Raw genomic sequence first — 25,666 nt, forward strand, 5'->3', positions numbered from 1 at the left:
AGTAGCAGTGATTTCAGCCCAACACTTCTAAACTGAGATCTGATCTGATCTGTTAGTGAATATTGCTGAAAACGGACAACTTACCAGCCTGGTTTGACTTAAGTTCCTTCGTCAAGGCAATCGCCACCTCTGATTATAGAAACTGTCCAGTGAAAACATCTCATTCAAAATGCTGGTGTCTGAGCCGTGAGCTTCCCGGCTCTGACTTCCTCTTCTCTGGCGAATGCAACGCGTGTTGCAACATCCTATTCAGGAATCTGTTGAAAGCCAGCACATGTACAAATCTGTTGCGTAATAGCTGGGAGGAGGGATGTTTAGATCCTGCTGTTCATTTATTCTCAGCAGGCGAGGAACCTTTGCTAAACAACACGGTTCATGTCAGGTGACATGATGGTAATGAAGTGTGATCAGCGGGCCAGTCTTGGCCGTCTGGCTCAGCAGAGCAAACCCAGCAGGGCCTCTGTTTCCCAGGCCGGTGGTTTTATTGCAGCCGTCTTGAGACTTCTTCTGGTTTTGCAGAGAAACCACTGCGATGAGAACAGTTCCAACTGCACTGATTACAAAATAAAGTTCCCACATATATGTATATATGTTTCTGACTATTCATTTCATGTTTACTTCGGACTTGTTACCTGTATTTGATGTTATTTAGCTTGGTGGGGCTATTGTGTGTGTTCTGTGGAAAACCCAAGCTTTTCCAAGAGTAATATGATTGGATTGTTTGTGTGTGAGATGTTTATGTGGAGGTTTTTATCACGGTCTAGGGAGAAAACACTTCCTATGTTTTAGTATACAGGACTGTCTCAGAAAATTAGAATACTGTGATAAAGTTCTTTGTTTTCTGTAATGCAATTTAAAAAACAAACATGTAATACATTCTGGATTCATTACAAATCACCTGAAATATTGCAAGCCTTTTATTATTTTAATATTGCTGATTATGGTTTACAGTTTAAGATTAAGATTCCCAGAATATTCTAATTTTTTGAGATAGGATATTTGAGTTTTCTTAAGCTGTAAGCCATGATCAGCAATATTAAAATAATAAAAGACTTGCAATATTTCAATTGATTTGTAATGAATCCAGAATGTATGACATTTTTGCATTACAGAAAATAAAGGACTTTATCACAATATTATAATTTTCTGATACAGTCCTGTACGGTTCACAGACAGGTTTGGTAGAAACCCCAAACTATTTATTGGTGTGAATTATTGCTGGGAGGCATAGTGATCATTTAGATGTTATGGTTAGTTTTCAAGCAGTTAAAGGGGTGGGAATAGATCAGATTTGATTTAAACAATGGTATTTTTGTTTTTTCTTATTGAGCCATTTCTTCATCAGTTTCCTCAGCAGTTCTGGACAGAGTTTCAGTGAGAACACGGATCCTATGCAGGTTTTTAGCCTCCATACAACTGCTGTGCTGTCTCAAGCTACCGTAACAGCTCAGTAGCAAAGTTCTCCTGCAGGTTACAGCAGCGTATTTACTTGGATTACAACAACAGTGCAGCTGCACACAACATGAGTCTGTTACTGCATGTCAAACACGTTTTATATCGCGTTGTCAATTTACTACATTTCTGCTGGCGCTGAAAAGAAATTGATACGTTTTGAGGCTTACAGCTTGTTTCATGATATTTAGAGCCGTTTCCAAGGTTGAAACATACAAACTTACTATTGAAACAGACTAAATATGTATATTTTTTAATATGTATATATATATATGTATATATATATATATATATATATATATATATATATATATATAGAAAGAGAGAGAGAGGATTCATGCAGTTTTTTTAATTCTTTATTGGATTATTTGGAGTATAACATTACTCATGTTAGATTTTACAAACACATATATATTAGTTTCAGTAGTTTCTTTTTATATCCCTTTCTCTCAAAATTCCCAGGTTCACCTTACATATAAATGTTTAAGCATGAAAATGTACACATGACATAATTCTGGTATCACAAACTATTCACCAATAGATCAGTCAAATCTAATGCATCAATGCAAGAGATCCAGCAGCAAAATACCAGATGATACAACAATCAATTTTAACACTGAGTTAGACTGCCAATGCAGTTAAAAAATGTAAAAAAAAAAATAAAAAACTCAGTCATTGAGGCAAACATTCAATTGGGTTACTTAAATAAATCAAACTGGACTGGAACAAGAAGAGTTTGCGGAGTCCTTTGGTGTAAGGAGAGCAAAGTTACAGACAAACTTCAGTCAATATATGTTGCTGTATCACCACTGTAAGTGAGGGCCTCAGCACTGCACATGCAAACATTAAGTTCTTGATTTACACTTAACGTGATCTTTGCAAATAATATCTGATGAATATTCAGAATGGATTCATCATTGTGGTTATTCTGTATTACATTCAGGCAAGTTATTTCTGCCACTGCACTGAAAACTGGAGACATGACTGCTAATGAGGGACATCCAGTAGGAGAGAGCAGAGTCCGACGCCACCTGGTGGCCGGTTTTACATTCACAGGGTCCAGGGTGGAACAGAAGACATGCTGAGGGAGGTTTGTGTGGACGGAGTGTGTGAACCAACACCTAGAACGAGAAGCTGCTGTTCTGGCGAGCAAGAAAATAATCAGCGTTCTTCGTCCTTTTAGGTTTGCAGAGGACGTAGAGGAAGACGGAGACGACGGCCAGGAAGCAGGACACGCCGACCGCAGCCACAACCAGCCAGGTGGAGGTGGAGTCTGGGGACAAACACAGCTCCATCAGGCTCTTTACAGTCAGGTAACAACAACACAACATACAACACAGTGTTTGCTTTTTTATATATATAATCAGTACTGGAGTTGAGGGGGGATGAGGGGGGATGAGGGGGGATGAGGGGGGAAGGCATCCCCCCCTTGAAATAAAAACGGTCCAAATCATCCCCCCTGTAAAACTGCCATCCCCCCTTTCCATCCCTTATGTCATTTCATCAATGAATGTGGTTTTACTGCTATTTCAACATTTAGAGTCATCACCAGAAAAATAACTTATTTGACAATTTTCACCTGTTTCAAGTAAATTTTCACTTGAAATAAGTAGGAAAATCTGCCAGTGGGACAAGATTTATCTTCCCATTACAAGCAATGAAATCTTGTTCCACTGGCAGATTTTTCTACTTATTTCAAGTGAAAATCTACTTGAAACAGGTGAAAATTGTTGTTTTTTCCAGTGATGAGTCTTGTTTTAAGTGTAATGAGATTTTTTTACTAAAATGAGACATTTTAACTAGAAATAAGACAAATATTCTTGTTAAGATTTTGAGTTTTTGCAGTGATCCATTTTACTTATCCTGTGAAGGACAGAGGCATATTGATACGTTTTTTTGATTGATTGATTGATTGATTGATTGATTGATTGATTGATTGATTGATTATTTTGAACACATAAGGAAAAAAAATATAACATTTTAAAACAAATTCAAAACATACAGAAAAAAAAGCAACAACAATAAAAACGTAATACAAACAGGGAAAAAAAACCATGTCCGAAAAGGAGCAGGTAGAAGTAAAACTTATTTAACCCTGCCCCTTTGTTACCTCTATCATAAATTAAACATAAATATTAAAAATAAATAGCTGCTAATTTACCTATTGGGCTACCGATTTTCCCGTTGGTTGTGCCTTTGCACCTAACCAGCTAACAAACACAATATTTCCTTAACATAACTCCTCAGAAAAGTGTTTTTTATTGTTGTGTTTTGATGTATTTGATGTAAGCCCAGTGGATATTTAAAGCTTACAGAAGGCTGCATTTAACTGCTGCTATGTCATTACTGCAGTATTTCTGCAGGTGTTTTGGTCACTGCTATTATTTGTAATATATTATATTATTTGTAATCAGCACAAATTATCTGTCCCCATATGATAAAATCCACCATCCCCCCTGATTTTCTTTTACAACTCGAGTACTGTATATAATTCTCTAAACAAAATCTTTCCATCTTTGACTTCCCTTCAGCAAAAACATTTCAGCTGCACTCCATCATTCAGACAGTCAATTCACAGAAAAGAGCACTCACCTTCCAGCCGGAGCTGTGCAACCACTTCCTGTCTCCCTCCTTTATTCTGAGTGACACACTTCACCTCCGTCTTAACGTCTTCGTCAGATATCGTCACAATGATGAGCCTCAACTCAATCTCACAGCCTTGGGAAACCCTTGTTACCCTGGAAACGTAGGTTTAAAAAAGAAAGATGAATGGATGGAAATAAAAACATGTGTTTTCCAGATGACCTTACAGCTGCAATCAGCATTGATTCACATGTAAGTGGGTAAATCAGTAATCACCTCCTGCCCCCCTGCAGAGCCCGCTTATCCAGGTACGACGACTCCACTGACTGGCCGTCCACTAACCATGTGACCACGGTGGAATCTGCCATGTGACATTCAGTGAGCACCTGACAGAAGAGCTCCAGCCCCGAGCCTATAATATTAAAAATATAAATGAAGATTTAGTATAAAAGTATGATGCCTGGTATCCTGTGACTGATTAATATCACAACTTACCATGTGAGCTTTCATAAATGGTCCCGTTGAGAGGTGAGATGATCACAGGTGGTTTAACTAGAGGAGCTGCAGCATAAACAATATCAGTCAGGGATGTAAAACTAATGCATGTTCAGGAGAAATATGAATCTCTGTTACTTAAAGAAAAGCTCACCATCAGCTGTGGTGTGGGTGCTGCTGCCGATCAGGCCTGCACCCGACGTGCTGGTGGTGGTCATGATGGCGGGGTCTGAGCCTGGCGGGGAAACAAGCATGCGTTCAGAGAAACTACACAACACTGGCTCAATGTACCTGCTTCAACAGTTAATGCCAACTACCTGCTCTTCAATCAATCAATTACTTTATTTGTCCCCAAGGGGGTGATTCGTTTTGCGACAGGAGAAGCACACAATGGTAAATATACCGTACATAAAATATACATAATAAGTTACAATAGGTTACACATCATAGTATAGATCAGGGGTCGGCAACCCAACATGTTGAAAGAGCCGTATTGGACCAAAAACACAAAAAATAAATATGTCTGGAGCCGCAAAAAATGAAAAGTCTTGTATAAGCCTTAGAATGAAGACAACACATGCTGCATGTAGCTATATTAGTTATAACTGGGGGAAGATTTTTTTTTTCATTATGCACTTCGAGAAAGAAGTCGAAATTTCGAGAAAAAAGTCAAAATGTCAAGAATAATGTTGAAGTACAATCTTGAGAAAAAAGTCAAAATGTCGAGAAAAAAGTTGAAATGTTGAGAAAAAAGTCGAAATGTTGAGAAAAAAGTCGAAATGTTGAGAAAAAAGTTGAAATGTTGAGAAAAAAGTTGAAATGTTGAGAAAAAAGTCGAAATGTTGAGAAAAAAGTAGAAATTTCAAGAAAAAAGTTGATATGTCGAGAAAAAAGTTGAAATGTTGAGAAAAAGTTAAAATGTCGAGAAAAAAGTCGAAATGTTGAGAAAAAAGTTGAAATGTCAAGAAAAAAGTCGAAATGTCGAGATTAAAAAGGAAAGGAAAAAGGAAAAAAAAGGAAGAAAATAAGAAAAAAGAGAAAAAAAAGGAGAAAAAAAAGAAAAAAATAAGAAAAAAAGGTCAAACCTTTTTGAAAAAGCTCCAGGAGCCACTAAGGCGGCGCTAAAAAGCCGCATGCGGCTCTGGAGCCGCGGGTTGCCGACCCCTGGTATAGACCTAAGCTTAAGAGGGAAGGCTTTTTCACCCACTACCTTTTCCTTCCGGCATTTAAAAGAACAATAGCGGAGGAACAAAGGAGTGTTTGTATGTGTTTGTCTTTGCAAAAGGGAGTGTAAGCAGTAACTGATGGTAGAAACGGAAACTGTTTATTAAGGGATGTGAGAATCAGACAACATGGAGTTCTTGATCAGCTGTTTGTTAGTTCTTGTAAAGTTTGTTGAGCCGACCAGATGATTTTACTGCTTACACTGACAACCTTATTGAGCACATTTCTGTCTTTGACCTTCAAAGATTGAAACCAACAAATGAAAGAAAAAGTGATAACAGATTTGATAAAAGAACGATAAAACAGTCATCAGGGAAGAATCCACCTGGAATTTAGAGAGTTTTCGAAGACAAAAAAGGCGCTGCTGGCTTTTCTTATATATCGTGTCTGAATTTTTTCCATTGTTGTCATAATAGTGCCTAAATATTTATAGGACTCAACAATTTCAACTTCTTGACCCTCAATCACTTTACTTACAGGAGAGGGCTGCACGCGTCTGAAATCAATACACATATCCTTTGTCTTTAAGACATTCAAAGAAAAAAAAGATTCCTCACACCATTTCAAAAGGTATTCAAACACACAAACTTGTACAGTTTTCCTCTTTTTTCCACTTTTAAATCTTGATTTAGAAGTGTTTCAACTCAATTCAATTCAAAAATACTTTATTAATCCCCAACGGGAGATGAATTGTTGCAGTAGTCATGATTTAAGTCTCTTCCAGGAGTCCTAGTTGTTTTCTGTGGAGGTTTATCTGCCCCTTTGCCTGCTCGTCCACTAGAGGGCAGGATTTACTAGCAGGTCATCATGCTGCCAACTGTTAAACCTAATACCATTCTGATGGAGGTGGCATCTAGCAACGTATGTATTATTCCGTTTATGATATTTTGAGATAAACTGACTTAGTTTAAAGATTCATTTTATATAGAAAATATTATATACCTGGTAGTATTTACACAAGCTTACAGCTAACACACCTGTGGATTTCCAGCCACTGAGCAAGTTTTGTACAACTTACTCTGAGAATTTAACAAGCAATTTACATTTAATTAATTTTTTTTTTAAGATACAGTACAAACAGCGACAATAGACGACATCAGTTACACATATATGTATCTAGGTGTGTGTGTGTGTGTGTGTGTGTGTGTGTGTGTGTGTGTGTGTGTGTGTGTGTGTGTGTGTGTGTGTGTAAATAATATGATGAAAGTATAAATAAATTAAGAACATTAATTCGAGAATAAATAAATAAACAAATAAATAATTATCATATAGAGTGATGTAGCACGATATAATATAAATATATGTAATACTAAAATAGCATAATAATATAGTAATATCCTAATATAACATAATATTTTTTATAATATTATAACATATAACAAACTATAAACTATAGTTTAACATCCCATGAGATTTCATAACCTAATATAACAATACACTATGAAACAATATATCATGATAATGCCAAGAATAATTATTAGAATTTACATTTAATTTTAAAAAAAGAAAAGAAAAAGAAGCTGCTCTGATTTGACCTTCACTGACTGGGGGAACTGCATGGAGGATTTTTTGTGTCAAAATTAAATAAATAAATACATCATTAATTAATTAAAATGGGAATTAAATATATCATTAATTAATTAAAATACAATTAATGTTAAGTAAAAATATATTTATTATTTCAGCATTTAATTAATTAATGACACATTTAATTAATGATTTCGTGTTGCTGCGTGTGAATCATGGAATATAGAAACTGTCAGTTTCACCCGTCAAAAAAAATCCTCCATAGAACTGTCTCTAAACGGTATTGAATCCACCCACCTTGAACGCTGAGGAGGATGGATCTGCTGACGTTGTAGTGCTGGTTGTTGAGCAGCACGCTGAGCCTGCAGGTGTACACGCCTGCGTGGGCTCTCCTCGCCTCAGGGATGCTCAGCGTTCCCCCGTCCTCGTGGAAAAGTCTGCCGGGCCGAAGAGCCGAGGGGGACGAGTCCTGTCAGAGAGCAGCATGTTGAGTCTGGCAGAAGGAGGCCAGTTTGTTGGTGCTGATGTGCAGCGAGTGCAGAGCCGGTGCATCCTCTCACCTTGTACCACTGGATCAGCCCGCTGGTGCTGTTGAAGGACTCCAGGGATGGACAGGTGAGTTTCCTTTCCTCTCCCACCATCACCGTCCACGGGTAGTACAGCTTTGCCATGTCAGCAGAGGATGATTCATAGACGTGTAGCTTGATACTTCCAGTCACACAGTACGTGTCATTCCTGGGGATGGAAGTAGAGATGGGACTATTAAATCTAGGGCTGGGGATCGATTCAAATGTCAAGAATCGATTTGATTCCGATTCTTAAGATTCAGAATCGATTATCAAGATTTGATTCGATTCCGATATTGATTTGGGTTAGTGTTATTAAAACTGTTTTTTGAGCTGTTGCATGAATTATATGACTGTAGTTATGCAAAATATTGATACTGGTATTATACTAAGATTCAACAGCAAGTATTGCAGCTAATGATGCTGTAAGGACCAATCAGCTCCCAGAATGCTGATAGAACTGCTTTCAGAAACATCATGTGGGTCAGAATTACCAAACAGATCCAGGGAGCAAACAGAGACGGATGAAATCGGTTTTATTTTTTCCCACATTCCGTTTTTAGTTGTTCCATTTTCGGTCTATTTTGGTTTTTAGTTTTTGAGCATTTGGTTTTTATCATTTTTTGCAAATGTAACCCCAAGATAGTATATAAAGTAATGAAATATAGACAATTTATGCAATTATAACTGAAAACTTTAATGTTTTCATACCTTTAAACATATTTAAAGGCAAAGGTGTCCAACAAAACATTACTTTTTTGGGGATAAAGAAAAAAATAACCAAAAGTTGTAATGTAATGATGAAGAAAAAAAATACATAAATAAATAAAAGAAAAAAAAATCGATCTTTAGACATATGAATCGATTTTTAGGAATTAATACGAGAATCGATTTAGAATTGGCAAATCGATTTTTTCAACACAGGCCTAATTAAATCACAGGGAGCAGGAATAAACTGCAGAGACAAAAGCATATACAGTTATCCATATTCAGTAATTCATCACTTTGAATCCCAGGAAGTGTTTTAAGCAGACTCTGCTAAATTATTGGTTGATTTGTTTTGCGCATGTTGTGCAATGAGAAGTTTTGTTTTGAGTCTATAATTTCTCTTTCCAGAGACCCAGAACATAAACCCCGAGCAATTATTACATAAACAATGGCAGGTAAAAACTCCCCTAGAGGGAGAAAAACCTTAAACCAAACAGTGGTAAGAAAAACTCCCCTTTAGGAGGAAGAAATCTGGATCATAAGGGGGGGCCCTCCTGCTGAAGACCAGACTGGGCTGGTTACAAAAGCTTCTTTTTTTATTTTCTTAAAGACAATATGAAATGATGCTTGCTACAGAGGAAAGAGCAGCGTGTTTGAAGCCTCCAGCAGTACCTGTAGGTGCAGGTGTATTCCCCTGAGTCTGAAGCCTGGGCTGGGAGGAACCACAGGTGAGCGTGGTGCTGCTGCACCCGGCCCTCCTCCTGGAACACCAGGCCGGCAGAGCCGTTGCTCTTGCTGAGCAGGTACTTTGCGGTCGGTGGGACGATTTTGCGTTTGTGAAGAACGCTCAAGAACATGGGGAAGTGGAGGATGACTGCCTCCCCTTCCAGTCTGAACACCTCCACGTCCGGGTCCACCTGGAAGCAGCCGTCTGTGGGGAAACAACAAACCAAAACTCAGTCCAGATACAGCCGTATACTGAATTGTAGATATCTTTTGCACCGTTTCTATTGTAAAATCCAACAATAATTGAATATTTTCATCCTCAAAAGCAGAGGTGTATAATCCAGGTGCCATAAAGTAAAAATCCTGTCCAGCAGTTGTTCCAACCAAATACTAACCAAGCTCCTCTGCAGGAAGATGGTAGGATGTTAGTGAAAACACCTGTTCTAAATGTACAGGCTGATCCAGAAACATGGCAGGGTTTCTACTTTATGGCACCTGGATTATACACCTCTGCTGGTGGCCCATCTTGTCAAAAGATTAAAACAGATACTTATTTTCATTAAATTCTGTTGCCCCCAGTACTGACATTCATTTCCTTTTTGGTGCAAACGTGCATTCAGAGGTGTATAATCAGAGGTGTTAAAAGTATTCACATTCATTACTCAGGTAGAAGTATAGATACTAGAGTTTAAAAATACTCCTGTAGAAGTTGAAGTATCAACTCAAGTTTTTTACTCAAATAAAAGTATAAAAGTACTGGTTTCAAAACTACTTAAAGTATAAAAGTAAAAGTAATGTAAGGGGGAAAAAAGCCATTAAGGACAAAAGCCATTGAAAATGAATGTATCTTAGTATAATGCAAATATATTAAAGAAGCATATATGTGTACTATTGAGCATTAACATGTGTTTCAGAGAGCAGGAGATATGATGACTAGTTGCCTATAAGTATTGTAATGGTGCAAAAAGTCAAACTTCAGAGGCATGTTATCATTTATCCTAACCTTTATTGGAATGTACATCCAAGTTTAGTTGCAGGAATCTGAGGGAACGGATGTAAGAACAAAACTGGACAAGAACATCTGAAACAACCACAACCAAATTCACTCTATCCGGATGGAGCAATTTAACTGGATAGTTTTTTTTAAAGACCAAAATGAAATAGAGTAACGAGGCTGTTTTTAAAATGTAAGGAGTAAAAAGTACAGATAATTGTGTGAAAATGTAAGGAGTAAAAGTAAAAAGTCGTCTGAAAAATAATTACTCCACTGAAGTATAGATAACCAAAATTTCTATTTAAGTAAGGTAACGAAGTATTTGTACTTCGTTACTTGACACCTCTGTGTATAATTCAGGATTTTTACTTTCTGGCACCTGGATTATACACCTCTGCTCAAAAGAAGCCAAAGGTGTCATTCAGCTGACAATACTTAGTTACTCATTGATGTCATGTAATACAGTAAAAAGGTATTTAAGAATCTAACAAATAGTTACGGATGAAGTTCCTTAATAAGCAGTGATACGCTTGCCTGAAGAATCAGCGTCTGGTTTACAGCGTTCTTTACTTCACCTCTATTTCTTGTTGCAGGTCCTCATCATAACACATATTACTCAGTTTGTATAACACAACATGCTCACCTTTCATTGGCAGAGGAGGTAACGGAGGTCTCCTCCCATGAACACATGTGATGATGACGGCAGCAAACATCAGCAGCAAGCAGACCATGGTGGCGGCTTGCATGAACACAGAGATCTGAAATAAAGGATCCAAATAAAGAATAAAGGATCCACAAAAAGAATGCGTCTAAACTAGCGAACCATCTGACAGAGCAGGATTTATTCTGATGCTCTCAGCTCTGGCTGGAAAGTGATGCGTTTGATATGAATAAGTGAGAGCTGCAGCACAAGCCCAGGCAATATTAACACTATAGCTTACAAAATACTATTTAATCAAGCTTTTATTTATACAGGAGAGAGGAATAACACGTATAGAGTATATCAACGCGAGGTCTTGGGATTTATGCTGTCCAGCCTGAATTTAAACTCTTTTGAGGACCATGATCACATGTGACATCACTGGTGTCGTCATGAAAGTCGGGGCACTCCCCTTCACGCCCCCACACACTCAAATTTAACCACACGGATTTGCCAGTAACCCTAGATTAGATGACTCACAAGTATTAAGTAATTTATATCAGAGGTCAGTGAAAATGAAGCACAAATAATTTGATATTTTGATTATTTAGAATTAGAAATATTAGCCATGGTTTAAGGAAGCCTAGTATTCTTAATGTTAGCAGTTGTGTCAATGTCAATGTCAATTTTATTTAAATAGCACATTTAAAAAGGACCGAGGTCGACCAAAGTGCTGTACAGTGTACATTTAAAATGAAACAATACCAAAAGAAAATACAGTACAAAGTGTAGAAACAATAAAATCACTAACGTACTAGGATGAGCAATAAAATAGTAATAAAAAATAGAAAATAGACGGCAAAGAACAGTCACTTCTCACAGATGTAGGCCACTATTTACCGTACACCAAAAGCCAAAGAAAAGAAATAGGTTTTCAAAGAAGACTAAAATAATAAGTGTTTTTATACTTATTCTTCACCTATTCTTGTATTTACTCGTCTTGTATTTACCTACTCGTTTAAGTGAAGATCAGATCGTTTGAAATTCCAATGTGAAGGATTTGAGAAAAATCCTGATAAAATACCCGTTACTACTTCATAATTTTATTCAATCTTATTTATTATTTACTGTCTAATTATGTCTTGCTGCTTTTAATGTCAATGTAAAGCACTTTGAATTACCTTGTGTTGAATTGTGCTATACAAATAAACTGCCTTACTACGTTTTCATTAGTGCAGAATCACAAGAACGTCATCATCAGACCTTTGTCAATTTAGAGCAAAAAATATATATATATCTGCGGGCACCACGGGCATCTTAAAGTACTTCTTCAGGTTTTCAGAAGTTTTATTACTAACTAATGTATCCGTTTGTTTCACCATGAAGAAGGGGGGAGGACAGGGGGAGAAGTGGTGAGACATATTCAGTTGTTTGCAGTTTTGCAATGTTTTAATGAGCTCTATTGTGTAATACAAACGTACCTTGTTTTCTATTAATAGAAATTGTATGACATATTCATTATCCTAACATTTATTTCACACAGATTCTTTATCATACACAGTAACAGAGGTTTTTTTCTGATTATCCTCCCTGCTGTCCTAATCTGCATCACCTTCCTTCTCTTTTGCAGGCAGGTGTTTCACAGGGAACCTCGTCAGAACTTGTTTCTATTGAACCCAGTGGGTTTTCACTTCTGCTTCCCTGTCTGTTATTGCGGAGATCAGCTGACGGCAGTCGTCACTCTCCCACAACACAAGCACTCGTGTGCACGAGTGATCAATCTTTTCCTTTAAAAAAGCCTCTCTTTCAAAGTGTGGTCAAAGGGCAGCCATTCATCAGGTCTGTGGGAGTGTCAGTGTTGCATGTTTTAACCTGTCATCGTTTATTAGGACATTTTCCTTCATCAAATGGAAACCTTGTCTTTTATGGTTTTATTTAAAGCTAAAAAAAATATTCCTGTGGAAATTTAATATGACACGTCATTTATGTTTACACATATTTGTCTTTATAATTAACTCTTAATAATGTCCCTTCGGGTATTAATGGAGTATTTTTTTAATTGAATTTAATGCAACTGACATCAGTTTTACATTAGAAATAAATGTCAGTCATCACCAACAAATAAATATTTTAAATTTTATATATAAAATATTTTTTGATTAAAGTTAATTCGCTAAACATTTGGATATGATAAATTAAAAAAATGGGTGATAAAATGGGGGGAAAAAACCGGGATAAAAAAAAAAATATATATATATATATATATATATATATATATAAAAATTCTTATGTACAAAAACTTTATAATATAAATTTAAAATATGTATCAAGAGCATGTGATTCAATATTCGTATGTCCTGTTGTTTTTTACTAAAAATAATGCACAGTGTTTAAAATAAACAAACTCAAAAACATAAGTAATATAAATAAATATCTACGCCTACTTATAGTAGAATAAAATAAATTTAGGAAACAGAAATATGATAGAGTTTATATTCCAAATGCTTGAAAAACATTAACACTGACATGAATCTAGAATTTCTATTGATAAATATCCTGAAGATGAACTTTGGTTATAGTCAGAAATACTGACAGTACGACTGTACAAAGATGTTTTAAAGGTACAATACAAATATACGAAAAGAAAACATTCATTCCAATATAATATGACACACACACTTGTGTTTAGATTCAAAATTGTAGTCTTATATTTTAATTTAACTGTTGAGAGTCATTCATAAAGTGAGTACTAATGAATATTTCTGAGAATATATTAAAGCCCACACGTTTCTCTGTTTCATTCAGTAATCAAGCCTTGAATAAATGACTTTGTAATGTTGAGGATATGAGCATGTCCTCAGGTTTGTATGAATGCAGTGTGTGTGTGAACACACACACCAGCAGCAGCGTACAGTACCTACCGTGTGCAGGTAATGCAGGTCCTGGTCCTGGCAGTGACGCTGGCAGCAGATCGATGACAGGATGGACCACAGCAACAAGTGACAGGATGGACCACAGCAACAAGTGACAGGATGGACCACAGCAACAAGTGACAGGATGGACCACAGCAACAAGTGACAGGATGGACCACAGCAACAAGTGACAGGATGGACCACAGCAACAAGTGACAGGATGGACCACAGCAACAAGTGACAGGATGGACCACAGCAACAAGTGACAGGATGGACCACAGCAACAAGTGACCAGCTTCCCAGCCGCTCAGGGAGAACCAAGCTCCCTTTTCAAGGTTCCCACCCCTCATGAGGTGGAAATTTCTCAGGTTTCCCAATGTAACGCTGCGTACTGCACAGCTCACCGCTCACGCCTGCTGACTCCAACACACACAACACGGTATATGCACAATGTCACATACGTTGTGGTTTCCTCCGGACTCACTCCAAGTGGGGCATTTTCTTCCTTTTTTAAAACTATTTTAGAAGTTTACTTCTGATGCGAGAGAGCATCACCAGCCACTCTGTTTGTTTAAGCACAAAAACACCAGGGAAGGGTTGTGCAACTGCACAGCAGAAACCTTTGCTTACAGCACTTATCTGCCAGTAGGTCATTCTGATTTCATTCACCAAGGTTAGTGACATCTGATACTACGGCTGTCTGTAGCTCAGCAGCCGTGGATTCAAGTTTAGATATTAAAGGATGAAAATATGTGATTGATCATCATTTATTTTCAGGCACTCTTGCATACGTGGGAAGTCAAAGGTGTATTTTCCTCTAAAGTCCTGGAGTCATATTGAAGCTATGTTTAAAGTAGTTTAAAACTCACTAAGGAAGCATTTTGATGTAATCTTTGTGTTTGTGGTAAACCTGAGAGGTTTGTGGTAGAAGTTTCTGTGTTGCCTCTTCATTTGTTCTTCATGGTTAATGAATGACGAGCCGTTCTGCAATGAGCTGTGCAACACTTCCTGCTCTGGTCCGTTTCTGTCAGCGCTCTTGCGTGAACTTTAACTCATCCACAAGCTGTTGATCATGAGGTAAACAGAAACTTAGGGGATGCCAGCAGCTTGAAGGTGATGCTCACACATTTGGAGGACTTTCTACTCTCCCCCGGATCCACAGCCATCCCTCAATTTAGATCTGGAGCTCGAAAGTAGAAACTATATCAGAGGAGGCTGATTATAAAAAGAGGCAAAGCTTTTATACGCAAACTTGTATACACTCTCCAAGATGAAAGATACTTAGAAGTGAAGTAACAATCAGAAACATTCCAGCCCAGCTGTGTAACGGCGTGACTCAGTGCTCCGTCAGCTCCCAGCAGGTTCAATTCAATTCAATTCAATTTTATTGCAGGCCAGCACGTACCACGTACCTCCTGATGAGGCATTGTGACAGCACTGTGGTCGACCTGAATATCAGCTTCCTACCCCCCCTGCAGAAGACGACACCTTGGAAGTTGCCTCAAACAGACTTGGAACACTAGAGCACCCCATGGGGTGATTTGGAACTTAGTGACAGTCATGCCAAATGCCCGATGGGGACATTTGGCCACAGATCACATCCAACTGTGAATTGCTTTTCGTCTGTCGCTTGGCTTGTGTATTCCCTGCCTTTTGCGCCTTGAAGTTACTGTATAAAAGTCTTGTCGTCGAGCCACTCTGGGTCGGCACACCAATTCAGACCTGATCTGTGCTGGTCACGCCCACCGCCGGCTACTGAATAAAACTCACTACACCACAAGGACTTCTGAACTGGTTTTGATAAATTCCTCAACACTCCTGAAGCTCCGGCCTGCAAACATGCACAAAAGAGAAAAAAGAGGGCCAGCACAAGAAACTACAGGAAGGATGGACAAAAATCATAGCTATGAGAAACTTATAATAAATAAAAATGGAAAAGGAGAAGAGAGGAAGGGAAGAGGAGAAGAGAAGAAGGGTGAGAGGCACTAGGGGTGTCCTCCATTGTGCCGTCGTGTGCACTACCCAGTGGCCTGTTCCATGTGTGCTGCTTCAGTGATGAGCTACGTGGGCTGGAACACCGGTGGAAGTCCAGAGCAAGTCACAATCATCAGTTTAACCTGTCTGGACTCACAGAGTTGAACATACAAAGTGTGATCTGAGTGAACCGATGGAGGCGAGAGCCTTCACCCCTGGGTCCACCTGCTGGACAGGTGAGCTCAGCACCTGCAGGATGGCTGGGTGGATGTGGGGGGGCAGCTGAAGGAGAGAGGGGTCTCCAACCCTGGTCCTCTGGCCCCTTGTCCTGCATGTTTTAGGTGTTTCCTTGCATCATCACACCTGATTGTAATGGTCGTCATCAGCTTGTCATCCAGGTCTGGACAAGTCTGTTAATGACACAGTTATTTGTATCAGGGTGTGGTGAAGCAGGGAAACATCTAAAACATGCAGGACGTCCAGGGGGCCAGAGGACCAGGGTTGAAGACCCCTGGCCTATTGTGACACGGCAGGTCACCTTTCTGGTTGAGAAGGAGTCGGAACTTGTGCGTTTGACTGGTGCTGGGTGGACGGAGCTGGTGCTGGTGCTGGACGGAGCTGGTGCTGGGTGGACGGAGCTGGACGGGGGTGGACGGAGCTGGATGGAGGTGGTGCTGGATGGAGCTGGACTTTCCTCTGCCCCCTCCTGGTTGGTTCCTGCTGTGGCGGTAATCCCCGAACCCCCAGGACTTGGTCGGCCCCCGACTGCAGAGGCAGCTGATGGTACCAGCAGAAACCAGCAGGAACCAGCAACTACCAGCAACTACCAGCAGGAACCAGGAGGTACCAGGAGGTACCAGCAGGCCAAACGGGCTCCAACCTCACTGATCAGTGAGACAGTAACTCGGGTGCTGGGGGAGTTCAGAGAGACCATGGAATCCCAGAATCCTTGTCTTCAGGAGGATTCTGGAAAACCACAGGTGAGCCGGGTGGGGAAGCAGCGCCTCACAGCAGGAACCAGCAGGCGGGTGCGGTGGCTTCCTCAAGCATCTCAGGGTCTTGTTAATGTGATTCAGTCCTCAGTAAAGCTTTACTGACTCTGTACCAGCTGAGAGAAACACGAGTCTCATCTGCAGAGACGGGGGGAGAATGGCTAGCGTTCAGGAGAGACTCGCTGTAGCGTCTCTGCTGTTCCACATCAACACCAGCCAGCAGAGATGATTTTGGCATCTTGTTGATTTCAGGCTCACAAGAGAGATTTGATCCTGTGGTTGTCCTGGGAAGGCATTCTCCCAGAATGAACTGGAAGAGGCTTTATTTATATTAATTGAATTTGTCTGTCTAAATACTGTCTAATCCTTACCAGCAAACGCATCACACATGAGCTGCTGGCTCCTTCTAGACCTGTTTGGACACAGATATTAATTCCTGTAATATTAAAACTGCTGCTGAAAAAATATACTCAAACACAAAGTAGATATCTGAAGCATCTATTCAGCAAAATACTACAATTCAATATACTTCTGTGACAACAGTAAGTACATTTGACCTTAACAGACAGAACATGCCATCCTAAAAATCCCCCCTGCAACAGACACACAGACACTAGACAGGATGTTTAACACATCGAGGTTAAAAGGTGAGGGACATGCCGTTCATTTTACTCATTTTTACTGGTCATTGAGAAACAGAAGGTGTTGCATGTTTTAGGAATTCTCCAGGTCACCTACTTTGTCCTGATCGTCAAAAACACAGAACTACCGTCCTACCAGTTGTGACACCGCTCTGTTTCTCTGCAGTGTAGGACGGCTTTATCCAGAAACTTAAGAAAGCACTCAGTTTATTTTGTTTTTTTTCTTTCAATCCCTAACCACCAATGGTTTGATATTTTAATTAGATTCTGTCTAATTTAATGTGTATTTTACTTTGAAAAGAGGCCCTTTCCTTATAAAGAGCTATCGTAGTTGACCGTTTATAGACTGAAAGATTTCTTGAGGTGAAACAGTGAGAGTCAGAGGATTGAGCTGTTCTTGTGTGTGGGCTTTTCTGTGAGAAACATTCTTGCAGGTGACCGACGTCGACATCTTGATGAGGTGCATCGCTGCTTCTGACTGAATCTGGTTCTGGTAGAAGAACAACTAGGAACATAAAGCCCTGTTTCACCACCTGCAGGGACTCGGAGTGGCTTTAAAACAAACCATTTAGTAACAGAACTGCAAGTAAAGCCCAAGAACCCAAAACTAGACACAACGATGTTACCTGATGCAACACCAGTAATAACACAGTTACAAAGTGTTAACCCATCTTTAAGGGTAAATGGGTTTACATGAGAATTAACTGTTGACTAGTGACAGATACCTACAGGTTGATCAAAGAATAACAATTTCAATACTAAAACTCCTTATTTATGTGTTGTATACTATTGAATTAATATTGTCACAGTTGCCAAATAGTTTCCCTTCCTGAGCTGCCAATCAAGATGGTCTGCAAACATGTGCACCCTAATGAACTCAAGAGCGGCGTCCACTTCCCAATCCTCCTTTTTTATTCTTTAAAGTGGTACCAAGCTGCATCATCAACACATTTCCCGTTGCATTTGAACTGCCCGATCAACAGATGGAGTTACAGGATTTCTGACACTGTTGGAACATTACTGGACCTTAGGGACAGTTCTGATCTGCACCGGTCCTGTGCAGCGTACAGACCTCACGCTCAGCAGCGTCCAGGCCAGGCCTTCGTTACCACTGATCCTCTCATTTAACCAAATCATACGGCTAGGGTTGCACACTGTCCCTTGAAAAAAAATATAAACTAAAGTACGTCCCGTATTGAGCTGAAAAGGGACGCACTTTGTCCCGTATTATATATTACTGTGAGAGTCAGAAAATAGTCATAAAATGGCATTGAGCTGTTGAGTCCATAAGTTATTGTTTTCTGTTTTACTACAACTGTAGCCTACATGGCCTTTGAGGCACAATATGTTTACAAGTTTTTCTACAGACTCTGTTTGCATTTTTGTTATTGCACTAAAAATGGGCACTATTACAGAATGGATGTTCTGCTTTCTTTCTATTGTTTTATATTAATTTATACAATTTTAAGTTAAGCAGGACAGGTTTCTGTTGAAGAAAGATATTTATTTTATTCAGCTAATTTTGTTATTTTGTATCAAAGTGAATTTCTGGATAATAATTTATTTTCCATGTGTTCATGGCATTCAAAAATATGCATCTAATTCAATTCAGGTTCGAGTCAAATACCATAGTTAAAAAAAATAGTTTCACTCACAAAAAAAGGGGCTAAAAAAAATTCACCACGCCAGGAAGGATGAAGGTAATCGGGTTGGCCGGCCCTGACGATGAGGTGTCCCTTATTTATTTTACAGGGAGTTGGCAACCCTACATACGGCTTTAATGGAAAATACACAGGGATGGGTGATAACATCAGCCCAAAGAGACTGTGTGCAGTATTAGAGTATTAGGTGATCACATCAGTCTATCAGGGTGTGACCTGATAAAATGTAAAGCTCCCTGACGCACTGTTTCATTTCTTTGAAATCCTAAACCCTCAGACTACTTACAGTTAAAACTGAATGAAATAAATCAGTAACAACTGCTTGAGGCCAGTCCTTAAATAAACCCACAGATTGCTTCTTACCTACAGGACTGTCTCAGAAAATTAGAATATTGTGATAAAGTTCTTTATTTTCTGTAATGCAATTAAAAAAACAAAAATGTCATACATTCTGGATTAATTACAAATCAACTGAAATATTGCAAGCCTTTTATTATTTTAATATTGCTGATTATTGCTTACAGTTTAAGATTAAGATTCCCAGAATATTCTAATTTTTTGAGATAGGATATTTGAGTTTTCTTAAGCTGTAAACCATGATCAGCAATATTAAAATAATAAAAGGCTTACAATATTTCAGTTGATTTGTAATGAATCCAGAATGTATGACATTTTTGTTTTTGTAATTGCATTACAGAAAATCACAATATTCTAATTTTCTGAGACAGTCCTGTAAGTGTTTTTTTTTTTTTTTCTTGGGAGGACAATTAACGTATATTTCTCTGCAACTTTTATGCCATGCTGTATAAACTGCCACATCAATGTATGTACAGGTACAAGTACTTACATACATGAACGTATAAGTACTTATGTGAGTGTGTTGCCTATTGCATAAGATGTACTCTGACACTTTGCGGTACTTCTCCTTTCAGCTGGAGTCAGACATGCCAACGGCCTCAACAAGAAGTCCAGACTTCCAACATACCAGTCCATCCTCAGCAGCTAATCTGACGTTTCTGTTGCTAAAGAGCAAACTGCTGATGTGTACCTTTCAAGAAAAAACGGTGCTAAAACTTTCCACCAACATGTGAATAATCAGTCACATAACGGCCATCTGTTGAAACCGAGCAAGACGCACATGTGAAGCGTTTCCGTTGGCCAACGTGTTACAAAATCTTCTTTTTTCTTCTTCTTCCCTCCCAACATGTTTGCATGTGCATCTGGGGAACAAACCGCAGCGGCGGCCAGAGAGAGAGAGAGAGAGCATGAATTCTTCCTTTAAAATTACTTTTAAAGTTTATTCAAAGAAAAAACAAAACTTCAGGGTAATACAGGACTTCCTGTACTTCACAAAGAGGACATAAGTTAAAGAAGCATGGCAGAAACAGGAAAAACATGTCGTCTCACATCCAAGCCTGCAGGGAACGTCGCTGCCGATTCTAAGGTGGAGCAGCTTTGTGTGAATACCTGAAATGAACAGCTTCGTGTTCTTTACCATGTTGTAAGTTACCGAGTGTTGTGTTGGGAGATGATCCAGAAAAAACAACAGGAACCCCAATGAAAACCAGGCTCAAAAAAGCAGAAACAGAATCAAGGAACCAAAAAAGCAATAAACATAAATACCGTGATGCACGTTAGTGTAACAAAACATTGCCTTTGTAAACATTTTCTCCACTTAAGGTGAGTGTAATAATATTAAATCACTGCAGTCGCATATTTTACGTGTACATAGACTTACAGAGACAACAGAAACTACTGTTAAGCTTCTCAACTATAGCTCTAGAATGTAAGAATACACAATGCTTCAAGTGACTTTTGTTTCTTTTTAAAAAGGATTTCAAAGTAGTGGTTTTAACAATACGTCTTACACATTTGAAATGTTGCCTCGTTGGCACTTTGTTCCAGCAGAAGTTGGGGAGAGTCTGCTTTTTCTCCCCAGATATCAGATCTACAGCTCCTCCTGGAAACAACCCCTCAATCAGACTCAGATTTCCTCATGTCTAGATGGAGTTACTGTGTAAAACAGAGCTCAGACAACAGCGTTGGTGCTCACACGACCTCCACACGGGGGGAAAACGCTTGACATACACTGACAGTGACTGTGTGCAATTGTCTTCAGGCAAGGAGGGAGAGAAAATAAAAATAAAACACACACACTCCAGGAAAAACACATGGCTTGATGAAGACGTGAACATTGAGTTCAAGCATAACTGATTCTCCTTTTCCCCATTTCTGCGTGACAATGTGCAACATTTGAGAGTGTTTGTGGAGACGGTGGAGGATCCAGCTCGTGCTGGAGGAGATCTCAGTCTCTGACGTACGTGGGGGTCAAAACACAGAAAACAACTCCCTCCCAGAGAAATGGGTTTCCGTCTTCAGATTATTTTATTGTATTCTTTACAAACAGCCTGATGAGGGAAAGCTCTGCTACCTGCCGCCCGTGAGGAGGAGCTTCATCACAGTTACCGCCGCTCACCTGGCGTTAAAGCGTCTGCAGGCGGGAAACCTCGGCTCGGGGAAAACTCCGCTTTCACAGATCACCACAGTTGCAGAAAAACAATAACAGGAAATCAAATATCTACACCTGACGTAGAGGCTCTGCTGTTGCAGCTTTTAATCGTCTTAAACTTGAAATTGAACATCTAGGATTAATCACTTGTGACAAGATACAAAGCAAAAAACATCTCATGCCTTGGACCACCACACAGTAAAAGTCTTTCTACATTCTGGACACTTAGTGCATTGGATACATACGAACGGTATAAATGAAAGGTGAAATGAGTTAAAAAGAAAACTGAAGATAGAAGTCCACCTCTTGTACTGAAACTGACCTGCCGACCGCGTGTTCCACCTCATTAAACCTCATTAAACCCACCTGCTAACGCTCTTAACTCTACATCCACACTCCCACGTTCCCGTCTCTTCTCTACGTTACCGCTCCATCATCACCCTCTTATTTCATATCCTACTCTTATTCACAGCAGTTCCAGTTTCTCAAGTTTAGGTCGGGGTTGGGGGGAGTGGAAAACTTGACAAAGAGCTCAAGTGAATTTTATCGCATATATATAATTATATATATTTAAACCTTGGTTGTGTTATGCTCAGGAGGGCAGACACGTCACTTCCTTCACACGGTCCTGACACGTGGACAGGGGGTGGATGTGCAGAAATGTTTATAGAGAAAGAAAATAAATAAAAGACATATTCAACTCCACATAGTTACACTTATCTTCAAGGAATAATATCAACAATGATTCAAAAAAATACTACTCTGAAATCCATCTAGCTCATCGTTTCTCCGTCATCTTGTTTCTTTTAAAGCACCTGTCCAGGACAAACGCCCGTCTCCACGGCAACGCCCGTCTCCACGGCAACGCCCGTCTCCACCTCCACATGCAGACCCCGTGTTGAGTCCCAGCAGCCCGGCTCGGGTCGGCCCTCCGGCTCCGGGGCTTTAGACGTGTCGTCTCTAACCGGCACGTCAGCAGGAATCGGACCAGACACAAGTTAATTCATACACAATACTGTAGCATAAACGAAGACTGTGCCCCCGCCGGGGTACCAGGCGGAGGGGGGGGGGGCTCCCTTACAAGAGGCAGACCTGCAGAAAGTAGTAGCAGTAGTAGGAAGAGCTTTAGCAGTACTAGCAGTTAGAACACCTCAAGCTTACTGACCAGCCCGGCAGCACGGAAATGAAAAGAAAAAGTACAAAAATCTATTTCCATCGTATTCTGACAAGCACCAAGAAAACGTGAGAGGAAAACAACGGCTGTTTTCTTTGCCCCCTTTTTCTTGAATTCACATTTGATGTATTTGTTCTGGTGTTTAGCATGGGTTTGGTTTGGCCGGCGGGTCGTCGAGAGGCCCAGGCCGGCGGGTGCTGGGTCGCGGGCGGGCGGGCGGGCGGGCCCGTAGCTCGGAGCTCGTCCGCCGCAGAGCTAAGGTGCCGTTGTCGACTGGTCCGGAGGGCTGGTCTGCGGTTGGATTTGCTTCTCTTTTGGTTGTAAAGACATCGACGGTGGGTTCTGAGATCCAGTGTTAGCGAGGGCAGAAGACGATGAGGAGGAGGAAGAGGAGGATGAGGACGGGGCGTGGACCTCTACCAGCTCAGCAGGTTGCTTCGACCCAAAGTCATGAAGTAGACCTGGCTGGAGCCGCCGGACCGGACAGACGCGAAAAACACCTGAAGAGGAGACACCGGCACACGGGAATATTAATCATCTTAATTCCTGAAAAACACCTGAAGAGGAGACACCGGCACACGGGAATATTAGTCATCTTAATTCCTGCTGCTTCAGCTCCACAAGCCTTTCACTGCAAAAACTCCAAATCTTACCAGGAATATTTGTCTTATTTCTAGTTAAAATGTCTCATTTTTAGTCAAAAAATCTCATTACACTTAAAACAAGAGTCATTACCAGAAAAATAACCTGTTATTTGACAATTTTCACCTGTTTCAAGTAAATATTCACTTGAAATAAGTAGAAAAATCTGCCAGTGGGACAAGATTTATCTTCTCATTACAAGCAAAAAAATCTTGTTCCACTGGCAGATTTTTCTACTTATTTCAAGTGAAAATCTACTTGAAACAGGTGAAAATTGTTGTTTTTTCCAGTGATGAGTCTTGTTTTGTGTTGTTGTTCATTTTAACTAGAAATAAGACAAATATTCTTGTTAAGATTTTGAGTTTTTGCAGTGTTTCTGTTATTGGCTGCAATAGTTGTAAAGTAGTTGCAGGAGGTAATAGCTAAATATCCGTGCAGATCCCCCTGGTGTTTGAGCCCGGACACTGTGAACGGACCGGGAAACAAATATATGTGCATTTTACTACTTGCAAGTAAAAAAGCAATCACGAGGATATGGTTGGCTAAAGACTCTCCTACAGTTGACAAGTGGATTACAATTATTAAGGATATTTACACAATGGAGAAGCTAACCTTTATTCTTAAATTGGAACAAGAAAAGTTTGAAATTTATTGGGAAATTTGGTCAAACTATCTCACAACTTATACTGGTTAAAGCGATGAATCCCCTCCTGAGGTCTAAACCCCACTCAACTGGTTCTGGTTTTGTATTTTTTGTTGTTCTTCTTGTTTTAATAACTACACAATTATAAGTTAGTGCTATACATGTATGCAGCAAATGCGTAGATGATGAGACTTAATATGCTTGCAAATTGTAGAGCAACATGTATAAGCTGTCTGTCTATTTTGCAAATAAAAAATTTAATAACAAAAAAATATCCGTTCAGATGGGGGAACATGGTCTAATCTATTATTCTTTACTTGCATATTTGCTCAAACAGGAAGTAAAGTCTACAAAAGAGAGAAGAGAAACTTGAGTGGTTTGAAATGTCTTCCCCGGCTGAACCAACACAGACACACTTTGATTTGGTCACCCTCAGACTGAAAAAGCTTCTCAAGGACCAAAATACCAGACAAATCAGTGTTTAGTTCCACCTGAGTTTCTACCGACTGATTGGGGAATCGTGGATAAAAGGCCTGACCTTGTCGTTTCTTTCACACAGGAACTTGAGTCTCTGGGCTCTCTTGTGCATGAAGACGCCGTCCAGGTGGCCCGTCTCCACGGAGCGGATCTCTATGGCCTTCTCCCCCCAGCCCATGATCTGGTTGGAACGTATATAAGCTGGACAGACGGGGAACAAGTTAACATATAGAACACAATACAAACTCTCACACAGGTGAAACTGGATGTAGTTCACGCACATGTTGATTACTTTAATAACAAGCCGACCGTCAAAAAAGATCATTACACATGGTGTGTTGTCTTTCTAAAGCAGGGGCAACCCAAAATGTTGAAAGAGACGTATTGGACCAAAAACACAAAAAACAAATATGTCTGGAGCCACATGTCTTGTATCAGCCTTAGAATGAAGGCAGCACATGCTGCATGTATCTATATTAGTTATAACTGGGGGAAGATTTTTTTTTCATTATGCACTTCGAGAAAAAATTTGAAATGTCGAGAAAAAAGTCGAGAAAAAAGTCGAAATGTCAAGATTAATGTTGAAGTACAATCTCGAGGAAAAAGTTGAAATGTGGAAAAAAAAGTTGAAATGTGGAAAAAAAAGTTGAAATGTCGAGGAAAAAGTCGAAATGTCGAGGAAAAAGTTTCGAGATTAAAAAGTAAAGGAAAAAGGAAGAAAAAAAGAGAAAAAAAGGAGAAAAAAGAGAAAAAAAGGAATAAAGAAAAAAAAATGAAAAAAAATGAAAAAAAAATGAAAAAAATGAAAAAGCTCCAGGGAGCCACTAGGGCGGCGCTAAAGAGCCGCATGCAGCTCTTGAGCCGCGGGTTGCTGACCCCTGTTCTAAAGCGTACAACAAGACACTTATTTAACTGTGTAGCTGTTGTAGATTAATCTATATGCGTGTAGTTCAAATCATTTCATTTCATTTCAATTTTAGTTATATAGAGTCTATTACAACAGAAGTTGTCTCTAAGATCTTTCCAGAGACCAGAACATAAACCCCCGAGCAATTATTACATAAACATAACATAAACAATGGCAGGTAAAAATGGTAGTGGGATAAAAACCTTAATAAAAACTCCC

The 25,666-nt window shown here is 39.5% G+C and overlaps 3 protein-coding genes across 15 annotated transcripts in view; all 3 read right to left on the reverse strand.

Annotated features, from left to right (window-relative positions):
- zmp:0000000936 (interleukin-1 receptor type 1) overlaps positions 1–206 on the reverse strand; it is a 36,799-nt gene extending 36,593 nt beyond the window's left edge. The window contains exon 1 of the mRNA XM_061723102.1: positions 85–206. The gene's annotated coding sequence lies outside the window, so the exon portion shown is untranslated. The remainder of the gene's footprint in view (positions 1–84) is intronic.
- Positions 207–2,125: 1,919 nt separating this feature from the next.
- LOC133446338 (interleukin-1 receptor type 2) lies at positions 2,126–11,028 on the reverse strand. The gene is made up of 9 exons (XM_061724351.1): positions 10,919–11,028; positions 9,228–9,486; positions 7,842–8,016; positions 7,579–7,750; positions 4,685–4,765; positions 4,531–4,596; positions 4,312–4,447; positions 4,045–4,190; positions 2,126–2,725 (listed from the first exon to the last, which is right to left on the reverse strand). Exons 1-9 carry the CDS (start codon positions 11,019–11,021, stop codon positions 2,574–2,576), a joined length of 1,290 nt encoding a protein of 429 aa, XP_061580335.1. The 5' UTR covers positions 11,022–11,028; the 3' UTR covers positions 2,126–2,573.
- A 9,337-nt stretch (positions 11,029–20,365) lies between these two features.
- Positions 20,366–25,666, reverse strand: part of map4k4 (mitogen-activated protein kinase kinase kinase kinase 4) — a 140,242-nt gene continuing 134,941 nt past the window's right edge. For all 13 annotated transcript variants that reach the window (XM_061723111.1, XM_061723118.1, XM_061723117.1 and 10 more), the window contains 2 exons: positions 24,602–24,741; positions 20,366–23,278 (listed from right to left, as the gene is read on the reverse strand). In XM_061723111.1, coding sequence (XP_061579095.1) covers positions 23,195–23,278; positions 24,602–24,741 — 224 coding nt within the window. In that variant the 3' untranslated portion in view covers positions 20,366–23,194. The remainder of the gene's footprint in view (positions 23,279–24,601; positions 24,742–25,666) is intronic.

Source organism: Cololabis saira, chromosome 6 (assembly GCF_033807715.1).
Source record: "Cololabis saira isolate AMF1-May2022 chromosome 6, fColSai1.1, whole genome shotgun sequence".
NCBI lineage: Eukaryota > Metazoa > Chordata > Actinopteri > Beloniformes > Belonidae > Cololabis > Cololabis saira.